Here is a 16,626-nt window from a genome sequence, read left to right as displayed (position 1 = left end):
TGGGCACTGGCAGTCTCATCATCGCACATTTTTATTCATTCATTTATTTATTTAATTATGATTTGCATGAGGAATAGTAAAAGCCCATCTTATGAAATCATATGATCAAAAACATGGACTGAGAATTACTTTCACGTTGCTGAATGACTGACCCAGGCCATGTGTTAATATGACAACTTTAGAAGGAAGAAAGCAGAGCAGTGCAGCCTGTATTGCAGGAATGCAGCTTTGGATGTAATGTTCTCATAGTGGCCCATCAGGTGCACAGACAGAGGCAGCGGAATGCAAGGGCCAGGGCAACTGTGTGCTGGTATCCTTGGAGACAGATGCCGGTATCCTTGGAGGCGCAGGCTGGTATCCTTGGAGACAGATGCAGGGGTCCTTGGAGACAGATGTTCTTGAAGTTCTTTGTGTGAGAGACTGGTGCTAAACCTTAACTTTCCCCAGCACCGCTTCCCTTCTCTGATAAACTAGTTAGCATGAGCACATGAAATGTTTATGAAATGTTTTTTTTAAAGCAATACAAGGAGCAATAAATTACTGTACTGTGATTGTTAAATAAAATAGTATTTAACAAAGTCGGCCTAGCCCAGTTCGGAAATATATGTATATTTATTAAATTTAAATTCTAAAATTGTAAGACTTAATTTATTAAAAATCAATTATTTTAAAATGATATAAATCATTATGTAACGTGTTGAACATTAAATGGTTCTGACTCTACTAGACAAAGAATTACTGTTAATATTTGTATACTTTATTTTTACATTGCTTTACTTAAACCATCTTCCTACGCGTGATAACTTGTTTGAATGAATGTATGATTGAACTGGATCCTGATCAGTCATTGAACAAAAAAATAATAAAGTTCCCAAATGACTAAAGCCATTCAGGTAGCATATTTAACACGCAGATCTCTGATTTGAGTAAGTGTATGGGGTAAAACAAAAACTTAGAGTAAAAGCACAATAATGCTCTGCATTCTTAATGCAGTTTATTTTTCAGTTGCAACATCAGCAAATGACAAAGCAGTTTTCAAATAACTGGTCTTACAGTTGCAGTTAAGAATGTGCTGCTTAATGCTACATTTAGACACTTAATGTGGCTAACCCCAATTTAACAGGGAAATATCCCACTGAATACATTTATATTGTGTAAAAAAATATGTTTAGTTATACATGTAAAAGGAAATGTGATCAAGCATATCAGTGATTTATAACAGTGTGCAAGTTGAAATTTACCAGTCTGACTACATTTAACCATAGTCACACTGATCAAGCATCACTGCATTAAAAAAAATGTCCCCCACTAAAGTACTTGAATCTGTGACTCAATCTGTGACTTATTTGAAGCTGAGCAGTGGGAAGTCATTCAGGATCCCCATCCAAAGACTCCACACACATGCACCAGCCACCCATCCCTCCACGCACTCCTGTTTCACACAATTGAAACAAAAAGCTGCAATCTGCCTCTCTTTTTTTCACGGGTGTACAAAGAGAACAGTGGCTCCATACTGCTGAGCTCAGGCTGGCGAATGACAGACAGCGGGGCCTTATCAAAAGACAGAAAGGAGTTCAGAATGGGTCTCTGAAGAGCCCCTCACAGGTGACACGAATGGGGGAAAGGCCACAGCACCAAACTGCAGGAGGAGAAACCACAAGGTAAGACACGCCTGATTTAAGCTCTTCCAGCTCACGCCGATTGTGCTGTTCTGCCGCACGTGCAACGGAGAGAACCACACGAGGGCAAAGGGCCACTTGCACTGTCTGCTCTCCAGCTTGTTCCAAAACTGAATTACTGAACTGCTACATTTGAAAAACAGTCATTATTCTTATGTTTACTTCTATCCTTTGATAGTCCTTCCTGGTGAAGAACACATGTCTGAATACATTAGCAGAGAAGGAGTAAGTTAAAAAGTAATCCCTGAATTATTATTTCATTGCATTTTTTTTTTTTAAATAAGGCTGAAAAGTATGACTGTAAAGCCACAAAAACAACATTTTTAAAGCATGCGCTGTGTTTCAGTGAGTGATGTAACCTGTGCTTCCAGAAGTGTGCCTTTACAATGCGTTTTAAACCCTTTTGAATCAGCCTCAATGGCCACGGGACTGGTGTCATTCACCCTGCCTCCACAACACTAACAGACTCATTCATTTAAAAAAAAAAAACTGCCTCTTCTCAAACATGGCGCAGTAGTCATGACGATTTCAGGTCAGAGATCATCCAATGAAAATGAAGATATTTTGTCATTTTAATGGTGGCTATTTCATGCTGGTGTTACGAACACTTAATATGAGATTTATATGAATATTCCTTCACCTTGGAATTATATGGAATTGGTGGTAAAAATGGAGGTAATGCTAACTTTTTTTTTATAATCACAAGTACATCTTTGAGCAAGGGGACATTCAGCATTAGGCAACCAGGTTAGAATCAGGTTTTCACCTTTACCAAGTCATTTATTCTGAGTGTCCTTAAAGATATGGGGGGCATATAATTTGAAATAATGTATTAATTGCTATTTGCAGTTTTAAAATGGCAGTTTAAGCATATAAATGGTAATTGTCACCTTTGATATATTTTACTGTGATGTCAGAATTATTTTATTTTATTTGGGATGAAGACTTCACAAACCCACCATCCAGTCTATAACCATTTTCTTTGATGACACATTCAGCAGGCTACAGGATTATTATCACGGGCAAGGATGTATGCCATTATTTTTGTAGCTTAATGAGCCACTAATGTTGTCGGTCTCTGTTGTTCTTACTTTGTCCTCTAGTGTTCAGAGATGCTAATTATGCTAAAACATACAGAAACAGAAACGTGGACCATAGTGGATTGAATAATGCGGTATGTTTATGATCCATAGTATGATGTTCATGCAAGAACAGTGCATCATCAGACTGTAATATGACCAGCATCAATCACTGACAGCAATATGGAGAAGTGGTTGTCGTGCTTGTAGTTTGGTTGCCATTTTAAATCTCTAGTGTGACCTTCAATATGTTTTTATGCAAGGAACTAATCTTCAGAGAACTATTATAGTGTATGAAGAGATCACATATTTCAGTCAGGACAACTCACGTGTTCACAGTAAATTAAATATCAACATTAATATGTAAATACATTTCTTGGTTTGGTGCTGAATGGATCTGCTTCGGGTATTAGTGCACGTAACGGCATGCCCTACCCTATCTAACAGGGAGCACTAGGCATCTTCCCTACTGAACAGGAGAAACACCAGAAAACCCCAGTATCTAGAAGCAGATACAAACAACAGGTGGTGCTGAGGTGGTGGAGGGTGAGCGCAAATCCGAGCAGTGGAAGTGAAGCTGAAACATGCAAAGCAGCGCAGGCAGGCAGCAGCAGCACTGAGAAATCTGAATGTTGGTTTTAAAAAGGACGCTCCATTGGTGATGATGTGTGCCTGTGATAGGACTGTTGCGTGTATGCGATTGGTTGATCATCCATGTTTCATCATGGAAACACGCGAGTATGTGGTTACTGGGGCCGACCGATTGGTTGGCCACAGCTATAGTTTCCCGACAGAACTCGCGCTTTGAACATTCCATGGTCGCCGCTCATTTCAGTCAGGAGAACTCACATATTTAGATTAAATATTTACATGAATTCTGGTTTACTATTTAATGGATCTGCTTTAAGTATTAGTGCATGCACAAGTTTCCAAGTTTCAACAAGGCCAAAGAATGAAATTCCATTTCAGGGATTAAGCAGCAAAGCCATTTCAACTGACACGTCAGTGCTGAAAATAATCAGTATTTCTTGCAAGACAGCCATTGCAAGTAACTAGTGAGAACCGGTCAGAATGATTACGGATGAGATCTAACGACAACCAAGCAAGGAGGATAAATACATACATTGGTTACACAACTAGTCGTTTAGTTAAAAATAATAATAATAATAATAATAATAAATAAACAATTGATTAAATAACGCCCTCTTTGACTAGCGGACCATAAGGCAGATAGAGCTAAAAGTAAACAATAGTCGAGACACGATGGCTTCTTCAAAGGTTTCGGACGCCACAGAGCATCCTGGAAACACAGCTCTAACTATCCAGCAGGTAGTCTATGCTCTTGAGCAGAAATATTTCTCAGAGCAGCGAATCGATTCTGAGTAGTAGCAGAGAAGCATACAAAGCAGCGGACACAATCAGCGCACTGACAAGTCTTGATTGATTGATTGATTGTTGGTTTTTTTTTTTTTTTTTTTTTGCCCCACTGGTGATGTGTGCCTGTGATTGCATGAGTAAGGAAAAAGTGTCCGTGTATGCGATTAGCTGATTATGGAAACGCGTGAGTATGCGGTTACTAGGGTCGGCCACCACTAGTTTAATTACAAAACTTGCATTGCGCATTCTATGTGCGCTGTTCATAAAGTGCGCAAGACACCCATGGTAATCGTATCTGCTTCAGAAATTAGATTATATTGAAATCGTTTTCTTGTATTGCTTTTTTCCCCAGGTTATGACGTTTCTAAGAGAATCTAGGAGCACGAAGAGAGAATGAGCATCACAGGCTGCAACAAGTGAGTCCTTACCCTTCATCACCGAAGGCGTTCGTATTCCCAAACGTCTTTTTCTTCGGGGGTGGCGTGTAATGTTATTGTAAGGATGAGGCCGGTCAGGCAAGAGGCACAGAAATAGGGCAAACGGGTCAAAATTGCTATACAAAAACTAATCAAGTGGCCATATATAATTTATTATAAAACATGTCATCGGACTCCTTAGGACAGTGGTGTCAAACTCGTTGCCATGGAGGGCCGTGTGTATGCAGGTTTTCATTCCCGCCTCAGATCTTGATTATATAATTAGTTAAATTATTTGCTGAATTAGGGATGCAGGTTTGTGCACAATGGTGACCCGACGTCTATGGTGACCCGCATTGTCTAAATAAAAATTTTCTTATATTCTGTGCTTCAATGCAGTTAAACGCATATGGCTGAATGAGTAATTGGACTCAATTAAGGCAGCATTAATTGGTTGGAATGAAAACCTGCATACACACGGCCCTCCATGGCAACGAGTTTGACACCACTGCCTTAGGAAATATAGTTTCCCCTTTTCATAGCAAAAATAGATTGGGGACTTCGTGTTCTATGAAAACTTGTTCAAACCCATTTATATGCCATATAAAATTTTTGTTTTTCAGACCTGTGTAATTGATAATGTCCTTTCAATAGAATGTCAGAAACCTACCTTAAACATTTAGATACAGGCTTATATTCATATTAATCAAGCGTCTTTGAGTTCGTGGAAAGCGCTATATAAAATAAATTTATTATTAATCACAATATGCCCCATACTTAGCGTGCGGTAACATACCGCACTCCCTCTTGCATGGTATTATTACAAGTTGTGTTGTCTCTAAAAGGAACAAATACAGTGTTTTATTGGCAACTGAAAAATACAGCCAGAGGCTAATCTCAGCTGGTCAAGGCTCTTTCCGAAAAGATTATTTCAAATATTTCCTGAACCACAGCTGAGTGCTTACTGTAGGCTTTGTGACGTTACATCTCATTCTCTAGTACATCAAGCCGCGAAACCCACTGTCATAGCTGTCATAGCTGGGATTAGTCATTGAGTAAAATAAGTGTTTCTAGGGTTGTGACATCACACAGAAACCTTGACAATCATACTTTGACCCACATACCTCAAAACCTCTCAAAGGAAGGACAGAATCTGTAAGTGCCAGTGTGGATGGTGTGAATGGGGCAATGCTATTTCAGTTTAACTGGCTCTACCCAGAGAACATCTGTGGTGAAATGCCTGTGAAAACCCAGCTAAATCCGGTCGAAAAGTGAATGTTTTCTAACCAATTAGGAGGTAGCCAGGCTCTATCTGGGTCAAACCTGAGCTATATTAGAGTTGCCCTTGACTGTTTTTCAAAATGATGATTATATTTTAAATTATGAAATCTATTTTGACTGATTTTCAATTTAATTGATATTTTAAAAAGATAGCTCTGACACATTATGTCTGGTGTAAAGTAAATACAGTATTTCACAGTAAGATCATCATATCAACAGTCAAATACGGTGGTAGTGTGGTGTGGGTATGTTTTGCTGCCATGAGACCTGGACAACTTGCCATTATTGAAGGAACCCTGAATTCTGTTCAGTACCATAAAATTCTTAAGGAGAATATCCAGTTATCTGTCTATGAGGTAAAGCTGAAGCATAACTGGTTTATGCAACTAGACAATATGCCAAAACACAAAAGCAATCCACATCTGAATGGCAGAAAAGAAACAAGATTAAAGTTTTGGAGAGGCCTAGTAAAAGTCCTGACTTGAACCAAATAGAGATGCTGCACTGTACATTTATTCAGAACACCGTTTTGGACAGGACACAGATCAGACACTCCGGTTCCTCCCAGAATTTCTCCCCAAAGAGGAGTTTTGTTTTTTGTTTTTATACCTCGCTTGCTTGTTTTTCAGGGGTTTTGGTCTGGTTTTTGCCCAATTATCCTTCTGTTTCTCTGTAAAGCATCTTTGTGACAGCTCTCGGTAAAGCGAGCAGTAAAAACATTGATCATTCGTTTTGATTGGACTACGAGTGGCCCAATGGCAGTCTGGGCCTCGTGCGCCAGCCCTCTCTGTCCCCCTGCCGCAGGTGGGCCCGGTCTCGCGTGTGGGGGTCTGTACACCGGAGGGCAGTAACCCCGCCCCCCCCCCCCCTCAGGCCATCAGCACATTTCCAGCCAACAAAAGACGGGAGGGTCAGGGAGAGGTTCCGGGCACTGTGGGTGTTAATCTGCGGGCCATTATCACTGATCGCGCACAAAAGCGTACAGTGGGACAGAGAGGGAGCGGCCGGGGCGCGTGCGCGGCACACGCAGGGCTCCATACAGTGCGCGCTGTAGCACTCTGGCATGGGAACACTGTGGACTGTGTATCGGTGAGTCGGCGGCACCGCCATTAACATAGACCTCATTTTGACTTTGGGGGGGGAGGGGGCAAGAACGGGAATTTTTCTTTAGGATTTTTTTTTTTTTTTTGGGAGAGGGGAGGGGGGGTGCTAACAGTACCACCCAATACAACATTGTCGGGATACCATGGATCCGTCCACCATGTCACTTCTCCCTGGGATCTATGTCCACGGGCACAACGCAAGCTAAACAAAAGCTTCAAAATAAACATTAACCCTTTTTTGGAATTTTACGTCAGCGGTGAAAATCAAAGCATTCTAGAACTCCATTGTTACATCCGCATTGGAATGTTCAGTTAAGAACATTCTAATCACGTATTTGTGATCGTACACCTTACAGGGTTAAAGAATGTGGCAATGAGACAGAATCCTTTAAAGCTGTATGCACAATCCAGTTATTCTAGTAGGCCTGCAGAGAGCATTTCTGTCCAGCCTTATTGAGCTGTTAATCTGTAATTGAGTACAAAGGGCATTGTGCAACAGCTGAGTCCTCTTGTGAACTTTAAATCTGTGATCTACACACATTGTTCTGCGCACAGCAATACTTTATATTCAGTGAGCTGCCATTTCATCAGAGATAGTTCTCTACAATCCTCTTTGAAGGTAAAAAAATATGTGTGTTGTGTTTGATTGTATATCCATGCATATGCCTTTGTGCACATGCACTGAAATGGTTTCTGTGCCCAGTAAAGATAGTCAATGAACAAAGTAATATTTTGTCAAGTGGAAAAGATCATTGATTGTTGTCTAGGGTGGAGTTGACCTGCCGTGATGTGTTTGCTACTTTTTTATTTTGAAAAGTTTCTTAATGAAATCTATATTTATAAGGGAAAATATTTCTTAATTTCCCTGATGGGAGAAAACACTATTATATCTATTGGTTGTAAGTGCTTGATCATATCAAAACAGAGATATTAGTTGGCATACATCATGGTCAGATATTGCCATGCTATTTAACATTATGGTGCCGTGATATAAATGTCTCTGTGTAAGCTTGGTATGAATATTTCCATCGTGGCAGGTCAGATAAAGAGGTTAAGGTTTCCTTGTGATTAAAATGAAATGAATTTTTTCTTAAATATAAAAGTGGTAAGGGTGAAAATGAAGTTGGAGAAAGTACTTGTTCTAATGGTCCTCAAAATAAGGGCTTTTTTTTCCACCAGAAATGGAGCTTAATATTAAATTATTCCTTGTAGCTGCGCAATTTTAAAAAATCTCCTTTTGAAATGATACATACTGTCAGGAGAGAGGAACTAGACTTCCAAAAACAGGAATTGAAAATGCTGCTTCAGTTCTTGATCAGTCTGTTCTCACACCGAAACCCATAAACATTTTTATTTTAGCTTAGGCTTTCATCCTTTATTTATTTGTTTTGTTGTTGTTGGTCGTCCACGCATGCACTTTGTGCTCAAGTTATGACGTAACATCGATAGTGACGGAGATGATGATGCGATGGTGATGACGAGATTAATGATGAAGACTGAACACTGACCGCTGTGCTTAAAATGAGGAAGGAAACGATGGTCCTGTTCTGTTGCTCAGAGAGGGAGTGCGCTGTGCGGAAATGGCGATGGTCTGTCTGACCGACTTTGAGGAGTACGCCAGGGAGCATCTCTCCAAGGCCACCTGGGACTACTACGCAGCTGGGGCAGACGAGTGCTGCACCAGGGATGACAACCTGCTGGCGTACAAACGGTACTGCACCCTATACAGCGCCACATACTACCAGCCAACTGATCCAACAGTTCACTGACCACCCAGAGTAATATTGTGTAGGGCCTCATACTAACACTCACTGACCACCCCTAGAAATACTGTGTAGGGCTACATACTAACAGTTACTGACTACCCCTACAAACGCAGAGCTGCAGACCACCAGGGCCACCAGAAAAACCAGGAGGGCGTGTGACTTATGGTCCGTGCTCACAAGCGTTTCGATCCCTCGTTGTGTGCTCTCACGTCCACAGGATCCGGCTGCGGCCGCGGATCCTGAGGGACGTGTCCATCAGCGACACCAGGACCACGGTGCAGGGCACCGAGATCAGCTTCCCCGTGGGCATCGCGCCAACCGCCTTCCACTGCCTGGCCTGGCACGAGGGCGAGATGGCCACTGCCAGAGGTAAAGGGGGCCCAACGGCACCCTGTTATACACATGGTCAACGAGGCCCCAGATCATCAGGTGTATAAGGTCTCTAAACCAGGGTTGCCCAAATCTGTTATTGAGCTCAGGTACAGGGGTGAACCAGCATACTTTAGAGAGCTGTCAGAAAACTAAAACTAAGGTAATTGGTTGGAAGAAAATCAGCGTGCAGACCGGCTCCAGGACCGAAGTTGTGCACGCCTGGAGGACAGCATTAGCCTGCTTCATCAGTCTGCTCCAGCAGAGGCTGTAGAGCAGGGCTGCCCAACCCTGTTCGTTCCTGGAGATCTACTGTCCTGTAGGTTTTCACTTCACTTCTAATTTTGTGCATCTGATTCTACTAATTAGTAGCTCAGCAAGATCTCTAGCTGTTGAATGTGATGTGCTTTGTTAGGGTTGGAGTGAAAACCTACAGGACGATAGTTCTCTCAAGGGGCGGCAGTGTAGCATAGTAGGTAAGGAGCTGGGCTTGTAACTGAAAGGTCATAGGTTCAATTCCTGGACACTGCCGTTGTACCCTTGAGCAAGGTACTTAACCTGCATTGCTTCAGTATATATCCAGCTGTATAAATGGATGCAATGTAAATGCTATGTAAAAAATTATAGTCTGGATAACAGCATCTGCTAAATGTCTGTAATGTAATGTTCTCCAGGAACAGGGTTGGGCAGCTCTTCTCTAAACCTATTTAAATAGCTGTACTGGTTGTTTGTGATTAAGGGGATGCAGTAACCTTCTTCAAGAAATCAACCCAAAGATTCTCAAACCCAGAATCCAGTGCTCTAACCACAGTACCCAGTGCGGGCCACATGCATGCATGTTTGTTTGTTTGCTATTGTCCATAGTTTTTTTTTTTTTAATTATTGTCCTCAGTTGAGGAGCATACGTCTATCATCGATTAATTTAAAGCAGTGGATGTTTTGTATGTTCTGTTGGAATTCTCTTTTGAGATCGTGGCTTGGTCTGTCAGTCTGAACTACACTAGTGACAAAGAAACACTCGGGTCCAGCGTCCCTCCGTGTACAGTCTGGGTTTCACAAATTCCTGCTATGAAGCTGTCTGGGAAATACTGCCTTTGAGTTAGTCACGCGAGCAAGCTGCCTCTAGCAATCTAGCTGGTTATGTTAGGTTGCTACATGACTGAAGTCGGGTACTCGGGATGAGAGGGCAGGGTTGAATACAGAGGAGAAGACTTCTTTGATTGTAAACACAGGACCACAGGGCAAGGAAATCCTGCACCCTCTAAAGAAGGGTGAATGTTGGGGCATATCTGATGGGAACTTCAGTAACTAAGATGGCTGAGCTTGGTGGTAATTAGTGAGCACGTCTAAGGTAATGTCAGTAAGGGGAAAAACACCATCAGCAGTGGGCAACGAGGAGCATGTGCCACAGGATGCACATGTGTTAATTCAAAATGCAAAGCCCAAACTGGTAAGCAGCCACAGGTCAGCTGACCACAGATTTCAACTTAGGGTGAGATCAGCCAGCTTCATCAAAAATGGCCCAACACCCCTAAGTGACACTAGTCATCAGATTTTGGTAACATAGTTCACCTTGAATGTGACCAATCCTGTACATCCTACTGCAAGTTGGAAATGCTACATAGGTTCTTACTGGAGAAACTGGGGGGGGGGGCAAATTCTTTCATCAAATACTTTTCACCTGAAGAGCTATGCATTTTTTTCCGACTCCTATCCAGTAGAGGTTTGGTAAAAAGCCTCTTTCTGTGTCTCAGCCACAGAGGCAGTGAACACTTGTTATATTACCAGTACCTACTCCACTTGCTCAGTGGAGGAGATTGTTGCCGCTGCGCCCAACGGGTACCGCTGGTTCCAGCTGTACGTGTACCGCAACCGCAAGGTGTCAGAGCAGATCGTGCACCGCGTGGAGGCGCTCGGCTACAAGGCCCTGGTCCTCACCGTGGACGTACCGTACACCGGGAAGCGCCGCAACGACATCCGCAACCAGTTCAAACTGCCACCGCACCTCAAGGTCAAGAACTTCGATGGAGTCTTTGAGGTAAAGGTGAAAAACTTTTATATTACCTCTCTGTTAATTTTCACAGCATGAGAGTAACCCCAGTGCACCAAGCAGAATTCAAACAGGACAGCACACGTTAGCCGTCATACTACCCAACACACTACCAAAAGCCAGAGGTGATAAATGTAGTCTTAGTAGACTCATTTGTTCCTGCTTGTAACCTGGTATGACGCATATATTTCAATATAATATCAAGTCCTAACCAGTCCAGTAGCACAGACTCACTAGCAATGATCTCTCTGTTGATATGGCTTTCAGTTTCTTACCAACATATGAGGAATTGGAACCAAAACAACACAGCCCTTTAAAGTTCAGAATCAGAAGTCCTTGGCTTGGTGCCCATGATAGCAACCAAGTTCCTTACTACAGTATCTAAATCATCTTTGAGTGGAAAAGGTTAATCAAAATGGCCACAGTATTTTGAAGCTTTGGTCTTCAGTCTTATTCTTCAATAAGCTATTTGTGTTTGCATGTCAGTGAGACAGAACTTGTTCTCCTCTAGACTCTCGTTCTTCCAGCAGGCATCTGTGGGTGCAGTTCCTGAACATGTCTGTTTGCGACCTTCCCTGCAGGAGAACGCAGGTCCTGAGGAGTACGGGATCCCAGCCAACACTCTGGACCCATCCATCAGCTGGAAGGATGTCTATTGGCTGCAATCCCTTACCCGCCTGCCAATCATCATCAAGGGAATCTTGACCAAGGAAGATGCAGAGCTGGCGGTGGAGCACGGAGTGCAGGGCATCATTGTGTCCAATCATGGGGGCCGGCAGTTGGACGGAGGCCCCGCCACGGTGAGGGAAAGCTAAATCCTTAGACCCCCCCCGCTCAACCTGCACTTCAGACACACTGCTGAACCCTGTCAGTCAATAGCAAATCAAAAAGCTTCTAAAGGTCAATGTGAGAGACACAAATGAAAATGGAAATTCTGTGCACATTTGCGCAGAAGAAATATTTCCAGCCGGAATATGCCTTATGTTGATCAACACTACGCATATTGCACATGCAGGCACGCGCGCGCACACACATGCACGCACGTGTAGTACCTGCTCCCTCTCTGTTGCATCAGAGCCTCAGACAGAGCAGTCAGGCAGATAGTTCAGAAAGAATAATTTCCAGTGACAAATGAACACATAATGAGGGAATAAGTATTTATAATTAATTTTTATAATCCTTATCCAGCAATCTGTGTTGCACCTACATGGTAATGCTTTGTGTTGCCGTAGAGTGAACTCGCCCTTCATTGTAAGAAATTAACTAAGGAATGTCTACAGTTTCTGGGTTTACAACCAGTTAAGGTAGGAGGGGGGAAAGAAAGGTATGCCAAATCCATTTTGGGGGAAAAAAAGGAAAAGTTTTAGGAAAATATGAAAACATACAAGAACACAAGTTCTTACTGTCGTAACATTTAAACAGTGTTGGATTACCCTCCCCTTCCCCTTTGCCCCACAGATAGATGCGCTGTCTGAGATTGTGGACACGGTTCAAGGCAGGATCGAGGTCTACCTGGACGGAGGGATCCGTACGGGCAGCGACGTGCTGAAGGCCGTGGCCCTTGGAGCCAAGTGCGTTTTCATCGGCAGGCCGGCAGTGTGGGGCCTGGCGTACAAGGTAACGTACAGCACTGAGCTCCCATTCCAGTGTGTGTGTGTGTGGGTCTGTGTGCGGGTGTATGTGTGTGTGCGCATGTGTGTGGGTCTGTGTGTGTGTGTGTGTGTGGGGGGGTGTGTATGTGAGTGTGTGTGTGTGTGTGTGTGTGGTGTACTCTGGGTGTACTAACCTTTCTGTCCTCCTCACAACCCTCCGATTCTCCCCGTGCATTCAAATAGTTCTGTACCTCAACGGCCAAGTTGGCCTACAATTTCGGTACATCTGCTGCTTCGAGGGAAATGCAGTGATATTAGTTGCATATTATGTCATAACTGCAAGATAAGAGGTAAAATAGAATAAAATAGCACTGCTGTGCAACATCGTGAGGTAACTAAACTACAGAGCATGTTTACAGTCGATACAGCTCTGGTAAGAAGCAGGTTGGTGCATTCATTTTGAGTTTAACACAATAGATACAATAGGTAAATATGTGATAAAATAAGAGGGAATGTTTTTTTTATCTTACTGCATGTCAGTGAAGACTGGAAAAACTGACTGATTTAGAGCCTGATGAGTTCATTAATGCAGTGACTGACTAACTTGCTATTTTGTTTTATAGGGCGAGGAAGGGGTCAGAGAGGTGCTGCAGATTCTCAATGATGAATTCCGCCTGTCCATGGCACTCGCTGGTGAGTGGGGGGGGGGGCTGTTGGTGATGCCTCAGCCATGATGTCGCAGGGTGTTACCAGGAAAAAATATTAAATCATCCTGTACTGTCAGATCTGTTTTATGTAAGAGAACCATAACAATTTCTGATCCTCATTCAAGGTCTCGTGAAGTTGTTTTAAAGGACTTGGTGTTATGGGGGCCTCACTTTTGAAGGACTCTCTTGCAGAAACCTGGTGTTTAGATGAGATAGGGAACAGATAGCTTCAGAAGGCACTCATTACCAACACACAGTTTGCCATCCCTGTCACAGTATGCCTCAGCTGGGTCACTACTCTGCAGTTTATTTATGTAACCGTGAACAATCTTTCACTTTGGCATGACCAGCAATTAGAGAATGTGCACAAAAAGTTCAGTTTAACTGTGCTTTTTTGGCAGGACAGACCAGGAAAATTATTGTGTGTAACACAAGAAGGCAAATGTTCAAATATCTGTCAAACAGAAAATAATATTATGTAACAGGGAAAAAATAATATTCGACAGTCATATCAACTAAGGGTCCAATAACAGTTATACAACTGTTACACAACTATAATTGACATGTACAGGTCTCTGACCTGGAAACGGGCCCGTTTTAAAAAGAGCTTTGTCCCCTCTGCTATCGAGGTGCTGAACAAACTGCCTCGCTGAATGTTAGGTGTATTATATGTATGTTTGTATTACTGTATGTATTTATGTATTTATGTGAGGCTGCAAGGAAAAAACTGTGAAAACAAATTTCCCCTGAGGGGACAATAAAGTATTGTATTGTATTGCATTGTATTGTTTTTTCAAGCTGCCTATAGGAGAATTGTGCAAAAAAAAAAAAACCCTGTAAAACAATTAGTAATGGTCTGTGAAATTACTGGGGGAAAAAATACTGCTTTTCAAGTTTTTAAACAAATTAACTACAGTGAAATGCGCTTAATTGCATAAAAAAATGGAACAGTGTGCTGAAGACCGTGCATGCCACTTAGGTGTGTGCTATCAACGTAAAGCCACCTACCTTTAAAAATTAGAACAAGAAATTTTTGCGGTTTTGTGTCTTTATAGAGCAAATATCCACAATATGCACTAATGGTGTATGTAAATATGCCATCTCTTTACAATAAAATGAATGGGAAAGCTGTTTTTAAGCTGTTTTTACCTATCCATGCAGATTTAACTGAGAAATAAAATTCGGAAAAGCCTTTAGTATCACCAGTGATAAAAAGGATGCTCCAAGCATTTTTTGAGTGAATGTTTGAAAAATTATTTAACTACAGCAGACCTGGCATTTGGGTGGATTCATTAAGTTAGAAGGTTAATTAACATTGTACCCCAAGTTTTGTATAGCCCCCCCGCCCCGCCCCCCCCACATCTCAATGCATTTTGGTGGTCATTTGAAGACCAGAACCTCACATTCTAAATGTAGCTAAATATAGGGAGACAACGTGTTAAGTTGATTCTTGTTGATTCTTGATTCTATTGTTTCTGCTAGTGATGCTCTACTTTCTTGCCTTCCAGGCTGCCGGAACGTTGCTGAGATCAACAGGAATCTTATTCAGTTCTCCAAACTTTGAGCTGAAAGCACAGCACTGGCCTGCAGTATGTTACATTTCTAACTGCCAGTTATTCTGTCAACACACATCACAGCTGATCGTTCTACCTCCACTACTGCACGGAGCCCTGGAGGAGAAAAATGACCTTGGTTCAGGAACAGTACAAGACAAATTATATTAATATTATATCTATATATATAAGACTATATATACAGTAACACTATATATATATATATATTCAGATTAATATCATCAGATATATTATATATATAATATATTATATATATATATATATAGATTCACTTTTCTTATGGTGAGATTGAAAATACTTCAGTACCAGACTGGTTTACATCGTTCCATCTGAAGTGGACTCTGTTCACCTATCCATCATGTTTCCTAAAGAGATGTACACATGCGATGTCAGGCGTAGTGTAGTTAATCCTGGTTCACATCCATTCAACCCTCTCACTGGTGCCCAGTCTAGTAATTCTGTATCTGTGGGTGAGACGAATTCAAAGTCCTTTCAATCATAGCAGGGGATGTAGTGACAGAGGGAGTGGTTTATGGAGGTGCTTTGAAGGTTTAGCAGTAAGGTAGGTGAGCCAGTCTTTAAGTCAGAGAGTAGAAGAAAACGCTTCAATTTGTCTCTGTTGTGACTCTGGAACTAAAGAAACTATTTCTATGGAAACGGTTTCCACAGAAGAGGTAGAAAAGATGGCAAATGTTAAGAAGATAGATCCACTGCAGCTTGAACAAAAAGCTATGCTAAAGACCAGACTGAAACGCTGTAACGGTGTAATTTTGTGGTGATGTAATCATGTAATGATGGTGATTGAAATGGCAGTTGCTTATCCTCAGAATCCAACACGATCTCACCAGCGGCCAAGAGATAGACCATGAAAAAATAACAGAATCATAATTATAATCTTCACAAATAAAAGAGCATGTTTTATGCACTTACTCTGCTTTCTGTTCTCCATTAGTACACAGCAGGGTGTGTTGAAGAGCTACGGAAATGAAACTGTCTGCTAACTACATACAAGCGTTTGACATCCGCAAAGCGCATACAAGTTCAACCTGAAACAGAAATAGTTTTGTGTCCTCTCTAAGCAGGCTAACATTTTACTGGCTTCGACAGTGTTTCTCAGTCAGTATATCCCTCATCCAGGGCAGTGTGGCATAACTGGCCATTTAATTGATCGTTATGTTAAGTAAATATATTTAGAATCATAAATGCTTTAAAGATTTTACTACAAGCTCTAATAACGGCCATATCCCAAACCCTACAGTAACTAAGCATCAAGACATACAAGGACAGTGTACAAAGAGGTAACTTGCATATTATCACTATACTCAGAAAATAATGTTAAAAATATCAAATTCGCAGTAGTACATTTTTACAACAAAAAAAACGTACTACCGCAGATTATATTTGTAAAGCTAACAAGCTACATCGAGCACTTCAGTTAATACAAGGGTGTCAAACTCCAGCCCCGGAGGGCGCCAGTGTCCGCATGTATTTGTGGTGTCCTTTTATTCAGCAGCCAATTAAGGCCTTGAGAGCAAGGTGTGTGAACTGTTTAGCCAATCAATGACTAGAAGTAATCACTCGTGCAGAAGCACATCGAAAGCCAGCAGACAGAGCGGCTCTCCAGGAGTGGAGT

General features: G+C 41.9%; 1 protein-coding gene across 9 annotated transcripts; it reads left to right on the top strand.

Moving 5' to 3' along the window:
• Positions 1-1,528: 1,528 nt before the first annotated feature.
• hao2 (hydroxyacid oxidase 2 (long chain)) lies at positions 1,529-15,176 on the top strand. 9 transcript variants are annotated; one of them, XM_064310816.1, is made up of 9 exons: positions 1,529-1,661; positions 4,488-4,551; positions 8,494-8,646; positions 8,919-9,070; positions 10,825-11,108; positions 11,648-11,920; positions 12,579-12,737; positions 13,336-13,405; positions 14,928-15,176. In XM_064310816.1, exons 2-9 carry the CDS (start codon positions 4,529-4,531, stop codon positions 14,981-14,983), a joined length of 1,170 nt encoding a protein of 389 aa, XP_064166886.1. In that variant the 5' UTR covers positions 1,529-1,661; positions 4,488-4,528; the 3' UTR covers positions 14,984-15,176. The 9 variants fall into 9 exon arrangements, with proteins under 9 accessions (XP_064166886.1, XP_064166885.1, XP_064166887.1 ...); XM_064310815.1 differs by lacking the exon at positions 1,529-1,661 and adding an exon at positions 3,977-4,087; XM_064310817.1 differs by lacking the exon at positions 1,529-1,661 and adding an exon at positions 4,301-4,319.
• The last annotated feature ends 1,450 nt before the right edge of the window (positions 15,177-16,626 follow it).

The sequence above is a fragment of the Anguilla rostrata genome, chromosome 15 (assembly GCF_018555375.3).
Source record: "Anguilla rostrata isolate EN2019 chromosome 15, ASM1855537v3, whole genome shotgun sequence".
Classification (NCBI taxonomy): domain Eukaryota; kingdom Metazoa; phylum Chordata; class Actinopteri; order Anguilliformes; family Anguillidae; genus Anguilla; species Anguilla rostrata.
Note: the sequence above shows the minus strand (reverse complement) of the source record. Positions and strands in the feature narration are given on the sequence as shown.

What these genes read in the sequence shown, in the direction of transcription:
- hao2 (XM_064310812.1), top strand. Translation starts at nt 6,896, where the DNA reads ATGGGAACACTGTGGACTGTGTATCG. An exon ending in ACACTGTGGACTGTGTATCG is followed by an intron (nt 6,922 to 8,493) that starts GTGAGTCGGCGG and finishes TCTGTTGCTCAG; the next exon opens with AGAGGGAGTGCGCTGTGCGG. An exon ending in CCTGTCCATGGCACTCGCTG is followed by an intron (nt 13,406 to 14,927) that starts GTGAGTGGGGGG and finishes CTTGCCTTCCAG; the next exon opens with GCTGCCGGAACGTTGCTGAG.